This window comes from Monodon monoceros, unplaced genomic scaffold (genome assembly GCF_005190385.1).
Source record: "Monodon monoceros isolate NGI ecotype Baffin Bay Population unplaced genomic scaffold, NGI_Narwhal_1 Super_Scaffold_20, whole genome shotgun sequence".
Lineage (NCBI taxonomy): Eukaryota > Metazoa > Chordata > Mammalia > Artiodactyla > Monodontidae > Monodon > Monodon monoceros.
This window is the reverse complement of record NW_021703777.1, coordinates 26,961,557-26,982,881: the sequence shown is the minus strand read 5'-3', so window position 1 is coordinate 26,982,881 and position 21,325 is coordinate 26,961,557. Positions and strand designations below refer to the sequence as shown.

General features: G+C 40.8%; 1 protein-coding gene across 4 annotated transcripts in view; it reads right to left on the bottom strand.

The window, feature by feature from the left end:
• ARHGAP10 (Rho GTPase activating protein 10) overlaps positions 1–21,325 on the bottom strand; it is a 334,513-nt gene that overhangs the window by 49,309 nt on the left and 263,879 nt on the right. For all 4 annotated transcript variants that reach the window (XM_029235052.1, XM_029235053.1, XM_029235054.1 and 1 more), the window contains one exon: positions 3,257–3,407. In XM_029235052.1, the coding sequence (XP_029090885.1) occupies positions 3,257–3,407 (151 nt within the window). The remainder of the gene's footprint in view (positions 1–3,256; positions 3,408–21,325) is intronic.

Genomic DNA, 21,325 nt, shown 5'->3' with positions numbered 1-21,325 from the left:
TCATCTTCTTTTTAGCACTTAGCAGCCTACCTCATATTTTGCTATTTCCCAACAACTGACGTAGCCAAATCTACTCAGCTTTGAGGTTTGTGAGACTATTAAATGCTATATGAAAATGAACAATATGGCTTCTACAAAATAATAAAAAGAATTTCAGAAAAAATTTAACAGCTGCTCTATTTAAAGAAATCTAGCTAGATAAATAATATAGCCATTTCAGTTCATCTTAATCATCAACAGAGATCTTTAAGCAAGTAACTAGAATTCTAAAGTCTTCTGCAAATAACAAGTTTAATGCCATTAAATCACATGTTAAAAAGGAAAATAAATGAGCATTGTGTATGCAGTATGGCTAAATGTGCCAATGCCAATTAAAGCCTTTGTTAAAGTAAAGATACTAAGTGTCTTTAATTAAACTTGGGGGGCGGGGTTGAAAAACGATGTCTAACAGCGGAGGGTGTCTCTCCTATTTCACACCAGCTAAGCTAGGATTCTCCACTTCTAGGTCTATCCTACTTCAGCTCATGCTAACAGGCTTGCTGACTGCTAATAACGACTTTCTGATCTGCCTAATGCTGAACTGAAACCAATTCTGAGTGTTTTCCAGGGTTGCCTGTTGGGTCCATCGCATGGTTTCATACCTTACTCAATGCAGAAGAAATAACATACCACAAAACCACTTCACTCAAACACCAAATCTGTGACCAAATCATACAGCTGAGGAAACTCTCCAGTCATTCACACTAGTTCCTTGAATCTTGGCAAATAATCTACCTAAATTTAAACAAAAATAATTTGTCCTGGATTTTATTAAGTCAAATTTAACTTGTACTACAGTGAATAAATGGGGGGAGGGTAAAGGTGGAAACACACTTGCATTTAAACCTTCTATCGGACTCATAATAAACTAAAAAATTTGGAAAAATCATCAACCAAAGTTGGCTAATAATGCATACCTTAACCAAAACTAGGTAAACATGGGAAGTGACTCAACTACCATCAATAAGAAAAAATACATAAAAAGCTTAAACTTTTGAAAATTTCAAATAGAGTTGACAATTAGATGACTCGGGCTACTGAAAAACATTTAAGTCTTGGTGATAAGAAGAGATTTTTTTTTTTTTTTGAAAGGGTAGAGCTTTCAATGTGCTAAGTAATAATCAACAACATAGCCTTTTAATATCCTTTCCCTGTATGCTTCCTTTCAAAAGCATTTTCACGACCTCTTCATTTATTTATTTTTTTAGAATATGCAAAACATGGATCCCACTTTGTTCTCCCTGAAATAATTCTTTTTCACACAACTTGAGTTTCACTAAAGCTTAGCTACAAATAATAGGTTGGGGAGGGGAGAGGATAAATAACAGGTTTTAATTGCTTTATCTTATGACCTGTAAGACAAAACAAAATCACTCCATGACCAAAATCATGGGCTTTTCTGATTCTAACAACTTCCAGAAAAATCAAAGGCTGCAATCCAGAAGGGTCAATGTAAAGTTATAAAAGACAAAATGTACAATAAGACATCATATAGATGGTGAACGTAAAAACAGACTATAGGAATTAAATATCTGTCCATCTTCTTTTTTCCCTTATAATTAAAGAGTTTTACAGAATTTATATATGGCTTAAAAATTAGGAAAGCTATGATCGTACACCATTTTGAGTATTTCCATAAAAGATGTGCTAAATACCACTTCAGCAGCTTCTTACCCATTAATAATAATCATTCAGCAACGCAATGATCAAAAAATTAGTAAACTATGTACACATGACTGGATATTCTGATTCAGTTCCTAAAAATACCCCCCAAAGTAGATGTGATTCCCTCTTTGGTCATTTCCTTTATGAAACAGAGTCAATTCAGTTTTGCTCAAGGGCTGATGAGCCCAAGTAGGTATTGTTTTACATCGCCCTGATTTTGTTCCCCTCCTACTTTCCAACATTTGCCTCGTTCACTAATTTTTTAACACTTCCACCAGAGGACAAGTGATATATAAGACAAGGCTCAATTCAAACCAGTCAGCTTTACTCCTTATTAGCAACTCTGTTGAGAGAGTGAACACGAGAAAGGAGACAGAGAATAAGAAGTTGGCTGGGCTCAGAAGCTGAAACTAAGGGCTAAAAGGAAGCTCTGAAAGTACAGGTTGACTTTAATAAATCATGCCCTTTCTCTAGAAAATGAGGATCTGATTTTAAAACTAATGTGTGTGCATGTGTATGTGTGTGTTTGTGTGTGTGTGTGTAATATATAAGTGTACACACACACACACACACACACACACACACACACACTACAGGAGGCATTCTGAGTCCTCGTGTACAGATCCCCTGAGAGTTAGTTAAAGACAGGTGTCACCTGCTTGCATGGGTCTTTGGATATTAGCTATGTGACATTTCATTATATAGCTGCTTACGATGGAGGTATTGTATGTTTCTATCTTCATTTCCTCCTTCCCTTTGACAATCACCTCACACCTCCAAACCAATAAAACCTTGGTAGTTTCGATCTTATTCTCCACGCCAATAACTACGTGATTACAAATCAGCAACTGGGGTCTCGCTATGGCTCACAGCCTTGTTTTGTAGGGATCAGTGTTTAAAATTCCAATTTCTAGGCTCCGGTAAAAACGAGGCAATCTGGCAATACTGAGACAAGGTGGCCACATGACAACAGAGAGTTGGAACACGGTGGCTTGGATGGAAAGTAAGGACTTCCACTGGTCAGAGTCCCACTGCAGCTCGATTCACTCAGCCTAGCCCCTGACCGTGGTCAATTTGCCACCCCACCACAGGATGAGACACCTGCCTTACAAGAAAGTCAGAAAACCGGACGGTGCAGAAGCACAGACCCCAGCGCCACAGGGACCCGTGCCTTTGATCTCAATGCATTTAACATCAGACTCCAATCTGCTCCTCTCATGAAAGTTCTACTTTGATTTTAGTTCCTCTTCCATTTGTCTCGGGGTTATGTAACCTCACAGGAGGTCACACAAGTCTCCCCAAAAAGAAATTTTAGCTGTCTTTTCAAAGTAAAAAAAGAAACGTGAATAACAAAGACAAACACAAAACTGAAATGTGCATTCTCTCCCTGACAAGGAAAGATTTACCCCCCCTGTTAATCCCAAAAATCATAATCTTGAGGGGAAAAGAAGTTAAAATCCAAAGGATGGAAAACAATGGCCCGCCCTGGGGTCATAGGCTTTGCCATATTCTCAACAGACTATCAAGAAGAAACATGTAATTAACATCTTACCATCTTCCAGTTCAATACAAAGATTATATACAGCCACGGGTCTCTTAGTCCTCTGGCCCTGTCTCTTCGATTGCCTTGGTGGAGCATTTGGGGGTGATGCTGACAGGGTGACTGGCTCAGGCAGTGTGGCATCAGGCAGGGTCCTAAAAATCTGCCATCAAAACATGAAGGACATTAATTGTTTTCCATGAACAGAAACCTGGGTTTTCCAACAGTATACCAGTACCGAACAACACATGGAGTTCATCCAAAAGGGACTGTTGGAGCCAAAAATCCATGCCTTCAAATTTTGGGTATTAAGTCATAAGTCTTTATTTTTTAACAGAGATTTCAAAATAAAATTTCTCATTAAAATTAAGGAAAAGCAGCATCAAATCATTATATTTCAAAACAGATTCATGCCCAAACTAAACAAGCACAACTATCTTCACCAGATGTAGACAATACCACAGCTCTTCATCCACAAAGGAAGTAATCGGGATAAAACATTACAAACAAATATCCCGTTCCATTTCACAGAGTTATAGCTGTGCCAAAATGCTAGTCTCAATTTTTTTTCAAACTACATAAACAGAAACATATGACCACAAATATTTTTTACACATTTAAAAATAGCCTGTGCTTTACGAAATTACCTTTTGGATTCCCACGCGCATTTTTCAGAAAATGCTCTGTAGATTTCACCAATTCGTTTAATACCTTCCAACTTCTCTTAAATATTTCCCCTCCATTTACAAAACCTAGAGTGTCAGCACCTTGATTATCTACAGTGTCATTCATCTATCAGCAATAACAACATTAATTAAAATGTGCTGCTTCTTTGCTTAGCAATTGTTTTTTTCTCTTGAGAAAAGCAAACTGTGCCATAAAGGGAAGCATATCATACAGAGGTGATTCATAAGAAAATGTGCATAGCTGCCAAGACCTGAGTTCAGAAGCTTCCTGTCCCCAATAACACTGGAGTCCCTTCAGCCCTCAATGAAGTCATAACATAAAATATTTAGACATCACCCTGACACTGTATCTCCAGAGGACTGATGTTCTAAAGGTAGATGCTCGAAGAAAGCCAGCTAGCATTAAACAAACCGTAAATATGAAACTCACAATAAAAGGCACTGTGTGAAAGCCCCACTGTTACAAGGAGATTATTATTTATATACTTGAATAAAAACATGACCTGTGTATATGAGTGAGCGTATCGCATATATGTATCACATTTAATAGCTAACAAACGTGTCAGAATTATATTCACGGTCTAAAAGTTCTCACCTAAAAACAATTGTACACCAACAGAAATAAACAATTTCAACAGAGCATTTGCTTTATAAGTACCACACTGCCCCCTCATGTGTAAACTGAATAAAAAATGGTTTAAATTACTGTGGACAAATATTTGCTAGTGAAAAGTTAGTTTTGTGCTCCAACTGCTAACCTGCTAATACCATATTTCCACAGACTTTGTACTCCAATAGGGCAGTCTGGAAACAGCAAACTACCCATCTGCCCAAAATCTTCTGCTGTCCCTACTAGAGAATGGACCTGAGGACACAGGGAGGGGGAAGGGGAAGCTGGGATGAAGTGAGAGAGTGGCATGACATATATACGTTACTAAATGTAAAATAGCTAGCTAGTGGGAAGCAGCCAGATAGCACGGGGAGATCAGCTCGGTGCTCTGTGACCACCTAGAGGGGTGGGATAGGGAGGGTGGGAGGGAGACGCAAGAGGGAGGAGATAGGGGGATATATGTCTATGTATGGCTGATTCACTTTGTTATACAGCAGAAACTAATACACCATTGTAAAGCAATTACACTTCAATACAGGTGTTAAAAAAAATCCTCTGCTGTCCAGACTATCATCCACATCTGGACTTACTGCCATCTCTCATTGTTCAAATTAAGGAAGGTTGTGAAGTAGAGGGAACAGGAGAGAAGTTAGGTTGTGAAGAGGATGACAATGGTGAAGGAGAGAAGAAAAGGTGGGAAAACTTGATCCCATCAAAAGAAACTAGCACCTGTGTGTGACCAACACTGGGAATAGCTCATTGACTTATGTTCGATCTTTATAAACATGGCACATGGCTCTGGAATGGTACTCGAATAGGAAACCAAACAACACAGAGCCAATATATCCAAAGTATAAATAAACAGTGGAAAGGTTATATCCCAAGAACCGGCACTGGATAGCTGATAACCTTCCGAGCAGCCCTTCCTGGAAGATCACACTGACTGGAATGATGAGAATGCTGACAATGGTTTCCCCTCCCTGCCCCACTCTCCTCCACCACCACACAGAGTGAAGGTGAGGGTAGTAAGGTGTGAGAGCAGCCCCGGTCTGCAGAGCCAGAATACCAAGCAAACCGGGACCCAAGAGTGTGACTCCAATGTTCCTGGGGGGCTGATGTGAGACATCCCAGAGCTGGGCCTCCAGAAGTCTCCAGAAGACTTATGACATCGTTCAGTTTCCATCAGAGTATCTAGGAGACCATTACTGAGCCATCAAAAAGAAGAAAGTCCTGCTACATGCAACAGCATGCATGCACCTTCAACCTCAGTGAAATAAGTCAGACAGAGAAGGACGACACTTTATGATGTCACTTATATGTGGAATCTTAAAAAAGAAAAAAAAAAAAACAAACTCATAGAAACAAAGAACAGACTGCAGATTGGTGGTTACCAGAGGCAGCTCTGGGGATGGATGAAGGTGGCCAAAAGGTACAAACTTCTTCCAGTTATATGATAAATAGGTTCTGGGGATGTAACATCCAGCATGGTGAACACAGTTACCAGCACTATATTATATACTTGAAAGTTGCTAAGAGAATACATCTTAAAACGTCTCATCACAAGAAAAAAAAAATTTGTAACTATGTGAGGTGATGATGGATGGTAACTAAATTTATTAGGGTAATTTTTCACAATATATACCCATATCAAATCATTATGTTGTACACCTTCAACTAATACAATGTTATATGTCAATTATATCTCAATAAAACTGGAGGGTGGAGAATATCTAGGAATGGGGACTGGGCTTGGGGGGGGTTGTTTTGTTTTTCTGTGGTTTGTATTTTAAAGCTCCCCAGGTGATTCTTTTGTATAGTCAAGGCTGAGAAATACCCATTAGGCAGTCATTCCACAGCATTCTGTATTTGTCTTGGATGGACCAAAATCTAAATTGAAACAGCAGAAAAATTAGTTCAAAAAAAGTGGCACTGGGGCTTCCCTGGTGGCACAGTGGTTGAGAGTCCACCTGCCAATGCAGGGGACACGGGTTCGTGCCCCGGTCCGGGAAGATCCCACATGCCGCAGAGCGGCTGGGCCCGTGAGCCATGGCCGCTGAGCCTGCGCGTCCAGAGCCTGTGCTCCGCAATGGGAGAGGCCACAACTGTGAGAGGCCCGCGTACCGCAAAAAAAAAAAAAAAAAAGGGGCACTGGACATATGCAATCAATTCCTTGGATCTTCCCTAGTCCTAATCAGGCATGAAATGTTTCAAAGCTTCTAAAGACCAACGATTCCCTCAAAAACTTCTATGTGTATTAGCATTTCAAAGAGCTAACCTATCATCAAATTAGGTGTTTCCAAAGCACAGATGCTAACTTGAAAAGGTACTATCCTGGCTTTTAAGTCTTCCCAGCTATGGAGGCTTAGACATATTATTAAAAGAGTGTATCTCGGGGAGACCTTGAAGATGGCGGAAGAGTAAGACGCGGAGATCGCCTTCCTCCCCACGGATACACCAGAAATACATCTACACGTGGAACAACTCCTACAGAACACCTACTGAAGGCTGGCAGAAGACCTCAGACCTCCCAAAAGGCAAGAAACTCCCCACGTACCTGGGTAGGGCAAAAGAAAAAAGAATAAACAGAGACAAAAGAATAAGGACGGCACCTGCACCAGTGGGAGGGAGCTGTGAAGGAGGAAAAGTTTCCACACACTAGGAAGCCCCTCCGCGGGTGGAGACTGCGGGAGGCGGAGGGGGGAGCTTCGGAGCCATGGAGGAGTGCACAGCGACGGGTGCGGAGGGCAAAGCGGGGAGATTCCCGCACAGAGGATCGGGGCCGACCGGCACTCACCAGCCCGAGAGGCTTGTCTGCTCACCCGCCAGGGCGGGCGGGGCTGCGAGCTGAGGCTCGGGTTTCGGTTTTGGACGGAGCGCAGGGAGAGGACTGGGGTTGGCGGCTTGAACATAGCCTGAAGGGGTTAGTGCACCACGACTAGCCGGGAGGGAGTTCGGGGAAAAGCCTGCACCTGCCGAAGAGGCAAGAGACTTTTTCTTCCCTCTTTGTTTCCTGGGGCGCGAGGAGAGGGGTTTAAGAGCGCTGCTTAAAGGAACCCCAGAGACGGGCGCGAGCCGCGGCTAAAAGCGCGGACCCCAGAGACGGGCGGGAGACGCTAAGGCTGCTGCTGCCGCCACCAAGGGGCCTGTGTGCGAGCACAGGTCACTCTCCACACCCCTCTTCCGCGGAGCCTGTGCAGCCCGCCACTGCCAGGGTCCCGGGATCCAGGGACAACTTCCCCGGGAGAACGCACGGCGGGCCTCAGGCTGGTGCAACGTCACGCCGCCTCTGACGCCGCAGGCCCGCCCCGCACGCAGTGCCCCTCATTCCCCCCCCACCCCCGGCCTGAGTGAGCCGGAGCCCCCGAATCAGCGGCTCCTTTAACCCCGTCCTATCTGAGCAAAAAACAGACGCCCTCCAGCGACCTACACGCAGAGGCAGGGCCAAATCCAAAGCTGAGCTCCTGTGAGCTGTGAGAACAAAGAAGAGAAAGGGAAATCTCTCCCAGCAGCCTCAGAAGCAGCGGATTAAAGCTCCACAATCAACTTGATGGACCCTGCATCTGTGGAACACCTGAATAGACAAGGAATGATCCCAAATTGAAGAGGTGGACTTTAGGAGCGAGATCTATGATTTTTTTCCCTTTTCCTCTTTTTGTGAATGTGTACATGTATGCTTCTGTGTGAGATCTTGTCTGTATACTCTTGCTTCCACCATTTGTCCTAGGGCTCTATCCGTCCATGGTTTTTAAAAAAAATTTTTTTTCTTAATAATTAATTTTAATTGTAATAACTATTATACTTTACCTTCATTCTCTCTTTCTTTCTTTCCTTCCTTCCTTCCCTCCTTTAGACAACGAATCACCCCAAATTGAGGAGGTGGTCTCTGAGAGCAAGATTTATGATTTTTCCCCCTTTACCTCTTTCTGTGAAGGTGTATGTGTATGCTTCTGTGTAAGATTTTCTCTGTATAGCTTTGCTTCCAACATTTGTCCTAAGGTTCTATCCGTCCCTTTTTTTTTTCTAAATATTTTTTAATTCAATAACTATATTATACTTTATTTTATTTTTACTGTATCTTCTTTCTTTCTGTCTTTTTTCCTTCTTTCCCTCCTTCCTTCCTTCCTTCCTCCCTCCCTCCCTCCCTCCCTCCTTTCTTTCCTTCTTTGCTTCTTTCTTCCTTCCTTCTTTGCTTCTTTCTTCCTTCCTTCCTTTCCTTCTTTCTTTCCTCATACTCCTACTAATTATCTCTACTTTTTCTCCCTTTTATTCTGAGCCGTGTGGATGAAAGGCTCTTGGTGCTCCAGCCAGGAGTCAGGGCTCTGCCTCTGAGGTAGGAGAGCCAACTTCAGGACACTGGTCAACAGGAGACCTCCCAGCTCCACATAATATTAAACGGCGGAAATCTCCCAGAGACCTCCATCTTAACACCAGCACCCAGCTTCACTCAACGACCAGCAAGCCACAGTGCTGGACAACCTATGCCAAACAACTAGCAAAACAGGAACACAACCCCACCCATTAGCAGAGAGGCTGCCTAAAATCATGATAAGGCCACAGACACCCCAAAACACACCACCAGACGTGAACCTGCCCACTAGAGAGACAAGATCCAGCCTCATCCACCACAACATAGGCACTAGTCCCCTCCACCAGGAAGCCTACACAACCCACTGAAACAACCTTAGCCACTGAAGACAGACATCAAAAACAACGGGAACTACAAACGTGCAGCCTGCAAAAAGGAGACCCCAAACACAGTAAGATAAGCAAAATGAGAAGACAGAAAAACACACAGCAGATGAAGGAGCAAGATAAAAATGCACCAGACCTAACAAATGAAGAGGAAATAGGCAGTCTACCTGAAAAAGAATTCAGAATAATGATAGTAAGGATGATCCGAAATCTTGGAAGTAGAATGGACAAAATGCAAGAAACAGTTAACAAGGACCTAGAAGAAATAAAGATGAAACAAGCAACGATGAACAACGCAATAAATGAAATTAAAAGTACTCTAGAAGGGATCAATAGCAGAATAACTGAGGCAGAAGAACGGATGAGTGACCTGGAAGATAAAATAGTGGAAATGACTACTGCAGAGCAGCATAAAGAAAAAAGAATGAAAAGAACTGAGGACAGTCTCAGAGACCTCTGGGACAACATTAGACGCACCAACATTCGAATTATAGGGGCTCCAGAAGAAGAAGAGAAAAAGAAAGGGACTGAGAAAATATTTGAAGAGATTATAGTTGAAAACTTCCCTAATATGGGAAAGGAAATAGTTAATCAAGTCCAGGAAGCACAGAGAGTCCCATACAGGATAAATACAAGGAGAAATACGCCAAGACACATATTAATCAAACTGTCAAAAATTAAATACAAAGAAAGCATATTAAAATCAGCAAGGGAAAAACAACAAATAACACACAAGGGAATCCCCATAAGGTTAACAGCTGATCTCTCAGCAGAAACCCTACAAGCCAGAAGGGAGTGGCAGGACATACTGAAAGTGATGAAGGAGAAAAACCTGCAACCAAGACTACTCTACCCAGCAAGGATCCCATTCAGATTTGATGGAGAAATTAAAACCTTTACAGACAAGCAAAAGCTGAGAGAGTTCAGCACCACCAAACCAGCTTTACAACAAATGCTAAAGGAACTTCTCTAGACAAGAAACACAAGAGAAGGAAAAGACCTATAATAACGAACCCAAAACAATATAGAAAATGGGAATAGGAACATACATATCGATAATTACCTTAAATGTAAATGGACTAAATGCTCCCACCAAAAGACGCAGATTGGCTGAATGGATACAAAAACAAGACCCTTATATATGCTGTCTACAGGAGACCAACTTCAGACCTAGAGACACATACAGACTGAAAGTAAGGGGATGGAAAAAGATATTCCATGCAAATGGAAACCAAAAGAAAGCTGGAGTAGCAATTCTCATATCAAACAAAATAGACTTTAAAATAAGGACTATTAAAAGAGACAAAGAAGGACACTACATAATGATCAAGGGATCGATCCAAGAAGAAGATATAACAATTGTAAATATTTATGCACCCAACATAGTAGCACCTCAATATATAAGGCAAATACTAACAGCCATAAAAGGGGAGATCGACAGTAACACATTCATAGTAGGGGACTTTAACACCCCACTTTCACCCATGGACAGATCATCCAAAATGAAAATAAGTAAGGAAACACAAGCTTTAAATGGCACATTAAACAAGATGGACTTAATTGACATTTATAGGACACTCCATCCAAAAACAACAGAATACACATTTTTCTCAAGTGCTCATGGAACATTCTCCAGGATAGATCATATCTTGGGTCACAAATCAAGCCTTGGTAAATTTAAGAAAATTGAAATCATATCAAGTATCTTTTCTGACCACAACGCCATGAGACTAGATATCAATTACAGGAAAAGATCTGTAAAAAATACAAACACATGGAGGCTAAACAATACACTACTTAATAATGAAGTGATCACTGAAGAAATCAAAGAGGAAATAAAAAAATAGCTAGAGACAATGAAAACAAAATAACGATGACCCAAAACCTATGAGATGCAGCAAAAGCAGTTCTAACAGGGAAGTTTATAGCAATACAAGCCCACCTTAAGAAGCAGGAAACATCTCGAATAAACAACCTAACCTTGTACCTCAAGCAATTAGAGAAAGAAGAACAAAAAAACCCCAAAGCTAGCAGAAGGAAAGAAATCATAAAAATCAGATCAGAAATAAATGAAAAAGAAATGAAGGAAATGATAGCAAAGATCAATAAAACTAAAAGCTGGTTCTTTGAGAAGATAAACAAAATAGATAAACCACTAGCCAGACTCATCAAGAAAAACAGCGAGAAGACTCAAATCAATAGAATTAGAAATGAAAAAGGAGAAGTAACAACTGACACTGCAGAAATAAAAAAAATCATGAGAGATTACTACAAGCAACTCTATGCCAATAAAATGGACAATCTGGAAGAAATGGACAAATTCTTAGAAATGCACAACCTGCCAAGACTGAATCAGGAAGAAATACAAAATATGAATAGACCAATCACAAGCACTGAAATTGAAACTGTGATTAAAAATCTTCCAACAAACAAAAGCCCAGGACCAGATGGCTTCACAGGTGAATTCTATCAAACGTTTAGAGAAGAGCTAACACCTATCCTTCTCGAACTCTTCCAAAATATAGCAGAGGGAGGAACACTCCCAAATTCCTTCTACGAGGCCACCATCACCTTGATACCAAAACCAGACAAGGATGTCACAAAGAAAGAAAACTACAGGCCAATATCACTGATGAACATAGGTGCAAAAATCCTCAACAAAATACTAGCAAACAGAATCCAACAGCACATTAAAAGGATCATACACCATGATCAAGTGGGGTTTATTCCAGGAATGCAAGGATTCTTCAGTATACGCAAATCTATCAATGTGATAAACCATATTAACAAACTGAAGGAGAAAAACCATATGATCATCTCAATAGATGCAGAGAAAGCTTTCGACAAAATTCAACACCCATTTATGATAAAAACCCTGCAGGAAGTAGGCATAGAGGGAACTTTCCTCAACATAATAAAGGCCATATATGACAAGCCCACAGCAAACATCATCCCCAATGGTGAAAAACTGAAAGCATTTCCACTAAGATCAGGAACAAGACAAGGTTGCCCACTCTCACCACTCTTACTCAACATAGTTTTGGAAGTTTTAGCCACAGCAATCAGAGAAGAAAAGGAAATAAAAGGAATCCAAATCGGAAAAGAAGAAGTAAAGCTGTCACTGTTTGCAGATGACATGATACTATACATAGAGAATCCTAAAGATGCTACCAGAAAACTACTAGAGCTAATCAATGAATTTGGTAAAGTAGCAGGATACAAAATTAATGCACAGAAATCTCTGGCATTCCTATATACTAACGATGAAAAATCTGAAAGTGAAATCAAGAAAACACTCCCATTTACCACTGCAACAAAAAGAATAAAATATCTAGGAATAAACCTACCTAAGGAGACGAAAGACCTGTATGCAGAAAATTATAAGACACTGATGAAAGAAATTAAAGATGATACAAATAGATGGAGAGATATACCATGTTCTTGGATGGGAAGAATCAACATTGTGAAAATGACTCTACTACCCAAAGCAATCTACAGATTCAATGCAATCCCTATCAAACTACCAATGGCATTTTTCACAGAACTAGAACAAAAAATTTCGCAATTTGTATGGAAACACAAAAGACCCCGAATAGCCAAAGCAATCTTGAGAACGAAAAAAGGAGCTGGAGGAATCAGGCTCCCTGACTTCAGACTATACTACAAAGCTACAGTAATCAAGACAGTATGGTACTGGCACAAAAACAGAAAGACAGATCAATGGAACAGGATAGAAAGCCCAGCGATAAACCCACACACATATGGACACCTTATCTTTGATAAAGGTGGCAGGAACATACAGTGGAGAAAGGACAGCCTCTTCAATAAATGGTGCTGGGAAAACTGGACAGGTACATGTAAAAGTATGAGATTAGATCACTCCCTAACACCATACACAAAAATAAGCTCAAAATGGATTAAAGGCCTAAATGTAAGGCCAGAAACTATCAAACTCTTAGAGGAAAACATAGGCAGAACACTCTATGACATAAATCACAGCAAGATCCTTTCTGACCCACCTCCTAGAGTAATGGAAATAAAAACAAAAATAAACAAATGGGACCTAATGAAACTTCAAAGCTTTTGCACAGCAAAGGAAACCATAAACAAGACCAAAAGACAACCCTCAGAATGGGAGAAAATATTTGCAAATGAAGCAACTGACAAAGGATTAATCTACAAAATTTACAAGCAGCTCATGCAGTTCAATAACAAAAAAACAAACCACCCAATCCAAAAATGGGCAGAAGACCTAAATAGACATTTCTCCAAAGAAGATATACAGAATGCCAACAAACACATGAAAGAATGCTCAACATCATTAATCAGTAGAGAAATGCAAATCAAAACTACAATGAGATATCATCTCACACCAGTCAGAATGGCCATCATCAAAAAATCTAGAAACAATAAATGCTGGAGAGGGTGTGGAGAAAAGGGAACACTCTTGCACTGCTGGTGGGAAAGTGAATTGGTTCAGCCACTATGGAGAACAGTATGGAGGTTCCTTAAAAAACTACAAATAGAATTACCATATGACCCAGCAATCCCACTACTGGGCATATACCCTGAGAAAACCAAAATTCAAAAAGAGTCATGTACCAAAATGTTCACTGCAACTCTATTTACAATAGCCCGGAGATGGAAACAACCTAAGCGCCCATCATCGGATGAATGGATAAAGAAGATGTGGCACATATATACAATGGAATATTACTCAGCCTTAAAAAGAAATGAAATTGAGCTATTTGTAATGAGATGGATAGACCTAGAGTCTGTCATACAGACTGAAGTAAGTCAGAAAGAAAAAGACAAATACCGTATGCTAACACATATATATGGAATTTAAGGGAAAAAAAAATGTCATGAAGAACCTAGGGGTAAGACAGGAATAAAGACGCAGACCTACTGGAGAACGGACTTGAGGATATGGGGAGGGGGAAGGGTGAGCTTTGACAGGGCGAGAGAGAGTCATGGACATATACACACTAACAAACGTAGTAAGGTAGATAGCTAGGGGGAAGCAGCCGCAAGGCACAGGGATATTAGCTCGGTGCTTTGTGACAGCCTGGAGGGGTGGGATAGGGAGAGTGGGAGGGAGGGAGACGCAAGAGGGAAGACATATGGGAACATATGTATATGTATAACTGATTCACTTTGTTATAAAGCAGAAACTAACACACCATTGTAAAACAATTATACCCCAATAAAGATGTTTAAAAATAAATAAATAAGTTTTCTAAAAAAAAAAAAAGAGTGTATGTCATCTTCTCATTTATATAGTGAGAGCCATAATACTTATGTCTCAAGTTATTACCGGGATTAAATGAGACATTCATAAAGTATTTGGTACAGCACTTGGTACATAGTAACCAGAAGTAAATGGTAGCTATTCTATTTGTATATATATCACATCCAGTAAATAGTGATAATAAAAATGGATGCAGACCCTTATTACTCTACTAAACCACTGTTTTGAGAGGTCATTAATTTCTTGAGGTCTTGAATTCCTCAAATTCAGCGTTTAGTTAATCAAAAGTGTTTGCGGAAAAACTCATCAAGAAATGGACTAAAGGGAAGCAATAAACAGAGGCTCTTGTCAAAATTCCAAAGTCACCTAGAATCACACAGTTGTTTTGTGTATTTACTTCCGCATTTCAGCACTGAAATTTGAGATTTAAATTACTTTCTCTGTCATTCATTACTTAATAAACACCTACTAGGTGGTAGGCTTTCTCTAAAGCACTTCAATATCCTCAAGAACCTTTGAGGTACGTATTGCTCTTCACAGTTTAAAATAATAAAAGCTCAAAGATTAAACAATCAGCCCAAGTCTCCACAGTTTGAAGATGGCACAGTTGGTATCTTAACTCTCAACTCTGATTCCAAAGCCCCCGCTGCCAGTTGAAAAAACAAACAAAATTTAATTCTTAGGGGAAAAATCATCAATTATACTGTTCCGTATCTGTTTAGAAAGAGTAAACCTGGAGATTATAGACTCAACATCATTGTGCTATGTTCTTCTAGATGTTTCAAGAATGCGTTACCTTTTATATGCATTTAACCTTGTCTGCCAGTGCATCAACCTCAGTTCTCAATTCTCTTTTTTTAAAGCTATTGATACAAAGCTATGCTCTCATGGTTCTCTCTGAAACATCAGAAATGATTTTAAAAGATACTCTTTTTAAATTCAGAAGAGGAGGAAACAGTAAATTATTTACTTTAAAATTTTGTCTTCTTTCTTGGCAATCTGATTCTGGAAGTTAAAAGTTAGCTGACCTTGTTCTGTGTAGCCAATGTGTGTCTTCTTTAAATATAACACTGATTTTCCAATTCTAGAACCATGGCATGGATGCAAATTCCCCTACCGCCCAGGTCTCTTTCCAAAATTGTGTGACTCTCCTAACTTCCCTACATCATGTCACCTTTGTTCTGGGACAAAAGACGAAATTATCTTAAGGAATAGATCAAGTCTACTCAAAACTTATTTTTTTCAGGGTAGAAAATTTCTTCACTTCACCTACGTATTTACAACATAAGAAAAACTCAAACCAGACAATCCAATGACAAAAAACAAAACTCCACACGTAGGTGTCAGGTAAGGAAGCGCTTATTCAGGTCTCTGAAGAGTGCTAGCACAAACAAAGTCTGGCACTATTGCTCAGAGTCACAGATTCCTTACACACAACAACTGGATGTTTATGCCCACGGGACGCAGCCATACATATAAACACTTCCCCAAGTCCTTCCATCGCGCTCTGCTACCAGGGGCCACGTGTGGAAATGACCGGTCCACCTCTGCTGGAAATACTTTGCAGAGAATAGGAAACAAGAATGGGCTCGGCAAATTTCACTTTAGTACCCAACTCAAACCTACAGCATTTGGTTCAGCTGAATTAATAAACACTATGGGTAAAGGAAATGAAGGGGAATGAGGTCATTCTTTTCTAAAAAGCTGTTTCTCCAGAAGAGTTCAGTGGTGTTTCTTGTGATAAGAAGATTACTAATATGTTTGTATATTCCTGTCATCTTGAACAATGACAGTTGCAACTATTGGGTACTTGCACTATGGCTGACATTATGCCAAGTACTTGACTTACAAAGGTTTGAACCCAGATTTCCTGATTCCAGCGTGCATGTCTTGGTCATCATGCCCGCCTGCCTCCGATATTACACACTCGTATTAAGCCCCAGTCATATTATGTCCTCTTTGGTGATGTCATATCTCTCATAACTACGTGACCCATAACAGAGGTACAGCCAGAAGACAGTTGGAAATTAATGCATACTCCCCTTAGTAAACCTTTAACATGGAAAGAAGGGAAAAATAAAATTTCCAATCTCTTTCTAAAATACATCACGATATTGCTGTACACCTGAAACTAACTCAACATTGTAAATCAACTATATTCCAATAAAGTTAAAAAATTTAAAAAATTAAAAATACAACAAACTAAGGAATACAACAAAAAGGATGCAGACTCACAGACACAGAGAACAAACTAGTGGTTACCAGTGGGGAGAGGGAAGGGGAGAAGGACAATCCAGGGGTAGAGGATTAAGAGGTACAAACTATTGGGTATAAAATGAGCTACAAAGATATGCTGTACTACACGGGGAATATAGCCAGTATTTTGTAATAACTGTAAATGTAGGGTCACCTTTAAAAATTGAATAAAAAAAATGAAAAAAATTTTAATAAAATTACATGACTTTAAAAGATAAAATAAAACACATAAATACAAAATGGCCAAATATTTCTTTCAGCTTCAGAGTCTCCAGTGTGTTTAGACAAATACTCGTTACCCTGGGGCTGTACCTTAAGTTGCCTCCAAGGTAGCCTGAACCATCCATCTACGGCATAACTTCAGAGTTTAGCTATGGTGGGAACAGTCCACTGAAAGCTCTGAAACCTTTCCAGCTGTCTGTCCTTGAATCAGCACTACCCCGTGACTAAATATGGGTCTTTTATAGAAAACTTTAACTAGAATTAATAATAGCGACTGACAGCGAGACAACAGTTGGGTTCAGGCTAGACGCTGGAAATAGTCTAAGGCTTCATGTTTGTTCTGGTTCATCCAAACTCAGAATCTCAGAGCTGAAAAGGCTCCTAGTTATAATTTCAGCCACCCCTGTATTTCACAGGGGAACAAACTGAGGCCCTGTGGCTAAAGATTCGCTCATATTCACACCACCACTAGCGGCAGACCCAGGCTTTGTTCCCAGACCAAGGCCTCAATGTCCACTGCTATCTCCCATCTTGCTGGCACCAGTCCTTTCTCTCCAACAGACGGTCCTCTATGCATGTACTTCCTCATCGGAGGAGGTTTTTGCTCAGTGGCTGAAATTCCTCTAAGTGCTCTCACATGCATTATCGGACACAAGCCTCAACACACAGAGCTGTGAGGCTGACACAGGAGCATGTTACAGGGTCTTGTTCGGAGCCCTGCTGACGCCCGTCAGCATGAAACCATTTCCATTACATCACAGGGGAGAGGGAGAAGGGCAGCCAGGAAGAATGAGAGGGGGGGAAGTGGGCAGGAGAGACAGCCAGCCCAATGGGCATCCATCCCACAGGCTCCGGCTTGACAGCGGCCCTGACTTACCATGAGCTTTTTTTTTTTTTTTAAATTTATTTTTGGCTGCGTTGGGTCTTTGTCGCTGCGTGCGGGCTTTCTCTAGTTGCGGCGAGGGGGGGCTACTCTTTGTTGTGGTGTGAGGGCTTCTCATTGCAGTGGCTTCTCTTCCTGTGGATCATGGGCTCTAGAGCGCAGGCTCAGTAGTTGTGGCACACGGGCTTAGTTGCTCCGTGGCATGTGGGATCTTCCCAGACCAGGGATCGGACCTGGGTCCCCTGCATTGGCAGGTGGATTCTTAACCACTGGGCCACCAGGGAAGCCCGCCATGAGCTTTTTGAAGAACAACTTCAATTTTGGTTTACAACCGAAAGAAAAAAAAAAAGAAACCAAATTTGGTTTACAACCAATTTATCAATTGGTAGAGTTCCTATTTTTCTTTTTCTTTCTAAGTTTCCAACTTTAATTTCTGGAGACATTTTCCGACCCCTTCCCAAGTCCTAATGGGATATACATAGTGATTTCTGCAGTTCTCTATGCACTAAATAGAGGAATACATAACTGACTTTGGGTCTTGACTTCAAGCTTTCAGTAAATGATAACCTTTATCAATAAGACTTTATAAAATGGAATGTACCTCAAAACTACCCACCCCAAACCATGGGCATTTTCAGTGACATAAACTGTGGATACAGCATCAGTGCCCTGGTCTTCCTAATCTTCAACAAAGACCAAAAGCAGTAATAATAACAGTAATAATAATAATAACTTTGATAACATACTGGAACCAAGTGGTATTAAAGAAATTCACATATGCTCATGGAGTAACTTTCTCCCCAATCAGTTCATGAGGTGAACCTCTCCTAATTAAGCCAAAGTTGCATCACTCTTACATTCATGGTGCAAACACATATTCCCAGTTACAAAATGTTGTGTTTTGGTTTACAAACCTTTAAAAACACTCCAGTGCGGTTTTTATCAATTTGTACCTGCAAGCATTTGGGAAACGCAAGCATACACTTTCTGAAGTCAGAAGAAAACACTTTCCTAAACACAGCTGTAACCTGACTTTCGTAACACAAATGTCCACAAATATTCTTAACTGAATGAAGAGCCAGTGCTTAGCTAGAATTTTTTCCCCCGATCAATGTGTCCTTCACTCACACCCAAACAAAAAGTTGACACTTCTGCGATAGAAATCTAGAATAATATTAAAGAAACATACTCCATGTCAACGATAAGGCACACTCCATACTTGATATTCCTGTTTTTCTTTTCCTCCTCTTTCAATTTAGGTGTACAACTTCTTCCGAAGTTCTTTTTTTTTTCTCTCTTTGCCACCCTTCGTCTTTCCAGGACTCACGGCTGCCTTAGAAACATGCGGTCCTAACGGCGGCACAGAGGATCAGAACACAGGAGGCCTAGTATCTGCAGTCCCCAAAGGCCTGGGGGTCCGCAAAAAGAGGCCTCCCCCAGCCAGGGCTAGCTCTGGCCATGACAAAAGCAGGACTCTCCCTCAATGTTCCTTGCGAATCTTTAAACTGAATATGAGTAAACACATTTAAAACTGACTCATCATCTTATGAAATTTTCAAGGTAAATGACATTTTTTTTCCTTTGGCATATAAGCCATGACCCCTAGTTATTTGGGTAGGCAGGAATGACCATTTCCCTGGAAAGAAAAATAAGCCCTGGACCTATTAATTCTACAAAAGGAAATGTGTGAATTTTGATCAGTGAAGGAAACATCTCCTGAAGACATGTATATAATTACATTTATCAGAATCATCTGAAATCTTTTTCCAAGTATGTACGCCCCCAGGCATGGCCTACATATTTAAGAGAGAATGCAACACGGTTTGTTTGGGTTTTTTCTCCCATTTTAGCGATCAGAAAAATAAAATGCCTAAAGCAAAACCATGTTTTGAAGGTGGTCAATGGTGGGACTTTATGAGAAGCTGCATGGGGAGGGGTGGAGTGTGGTTTCAACCTTCATATTTAATCACTGCTCCTAAAATTTATGGGGCTAGTTTGGTTTTCATTTTTTAATAATAAATTTCTTTCAAATTATAATTTATCCATGTTACAAAAGTGATAACATATTACATTCCTTGCAGAAATCCTGATAAACACCAAAAAAAAAACTCTTTAAAGATGAAAAACACCCATCATCCCACACACAGAGACATTTCAGTTAAAATGTTGATGACTATTTATCAGAGTTTTTTCTTCCCGTGCAACATCTGTCTCATTTTAAAGAAGTCAATCCATCAGGATAACTGTATCTGGGGTCCAGGTTCCTAGAATTTACCAGTATACAGTCCCTAGTTACACGTGAGAGGTGACCTCTGCTATATGCATCCGTTAGGAATAAGCTTTGGGCAGGATTCGATTTCTGAATGCATTAGGACTCGGCTAGATTTTACCCCCCAATTGAAACGTTTCTAATTAGTTTAGAAGATAGTCGTGCATAATTTTAAGAACATTCCAAACAGCCCAATGTTTAGATAGACCGTCATGCCTGCCAACTCAAGGTTATGTGAAGGTCGCACATACTGAGGGCCGACAGCAGTCTTTCCTTCAGTGTGTACGATTTCTTTGCCTAAGTCTTAAATAGGATGAAAGCATCAACTATACCGAGTTCCTGCACCTTACAAGGAACATCTCAAAAGGTTAATGCTTAGATTCTTGGATTCCACCTCAGTTTGGAACTCGCTCACCCTCCGTCATTTGCAGCTGTGTTTGAAATGCCAAAAGAGGAAGATTTCCCTCAACTGATCACACTTCGCCTAGGACCAGCTTTGACACAAAGGCTTCCAATCATGATGAAAAGTGCAATGATGCGTTAAGTGTATTCCTTAATTGGAAGGACAGAGAACAGTCAGGATAAAACAACCAGAGAGGGCTTCCCTGGTGGCGCAGTGGTTGAGAGTCCGCCTGCCGATGCAGGGGACACGGGTTCGTGCCCCGTTCCGGGAAGACCCCACGTGCCGCGGAGCGGCTGGGCCCGTGAGCCACGGCTGCTGAGCCTGCGCGTCCAGAGCCTGTGCTCCGCAACGGGAGAGGCCACAACAGTGAGGGGCCTGCGTACCGCAAACAAAACAAAACAAAACAAAACAAAAAAAAACCCACTGGCCACTGGTGATTGATTCAACCCCCAGCCCCTCTTCGCTCCCCCCAAATCCGGGGGTGGGAATGAACATTCCAATCCTTTATTCATGGTTGATTCTCTGGCAATCTGCCCCCACCCTTAGGTGCCTTCCAAAAGTCATCTAATTAACATAAGCCCAGTCTTGGCGCAAAGGGGCTTGTCATGAATAGGAAGACACCCATTTCATCTTTATGGCCCTGAAGGGACTTCAGGAAATGAGGACGAGAAATGAGAAGCGAAATATAACAAAGATGTGCCTATTGCTCTTATCGCTCAGGAAACTCCAAGGGTTCTGGGAGCTGGGAGCCAGGCACTGTGGACAAAGACCAAATGTATATTTCCTATTATAAACCACATCAAAGAATG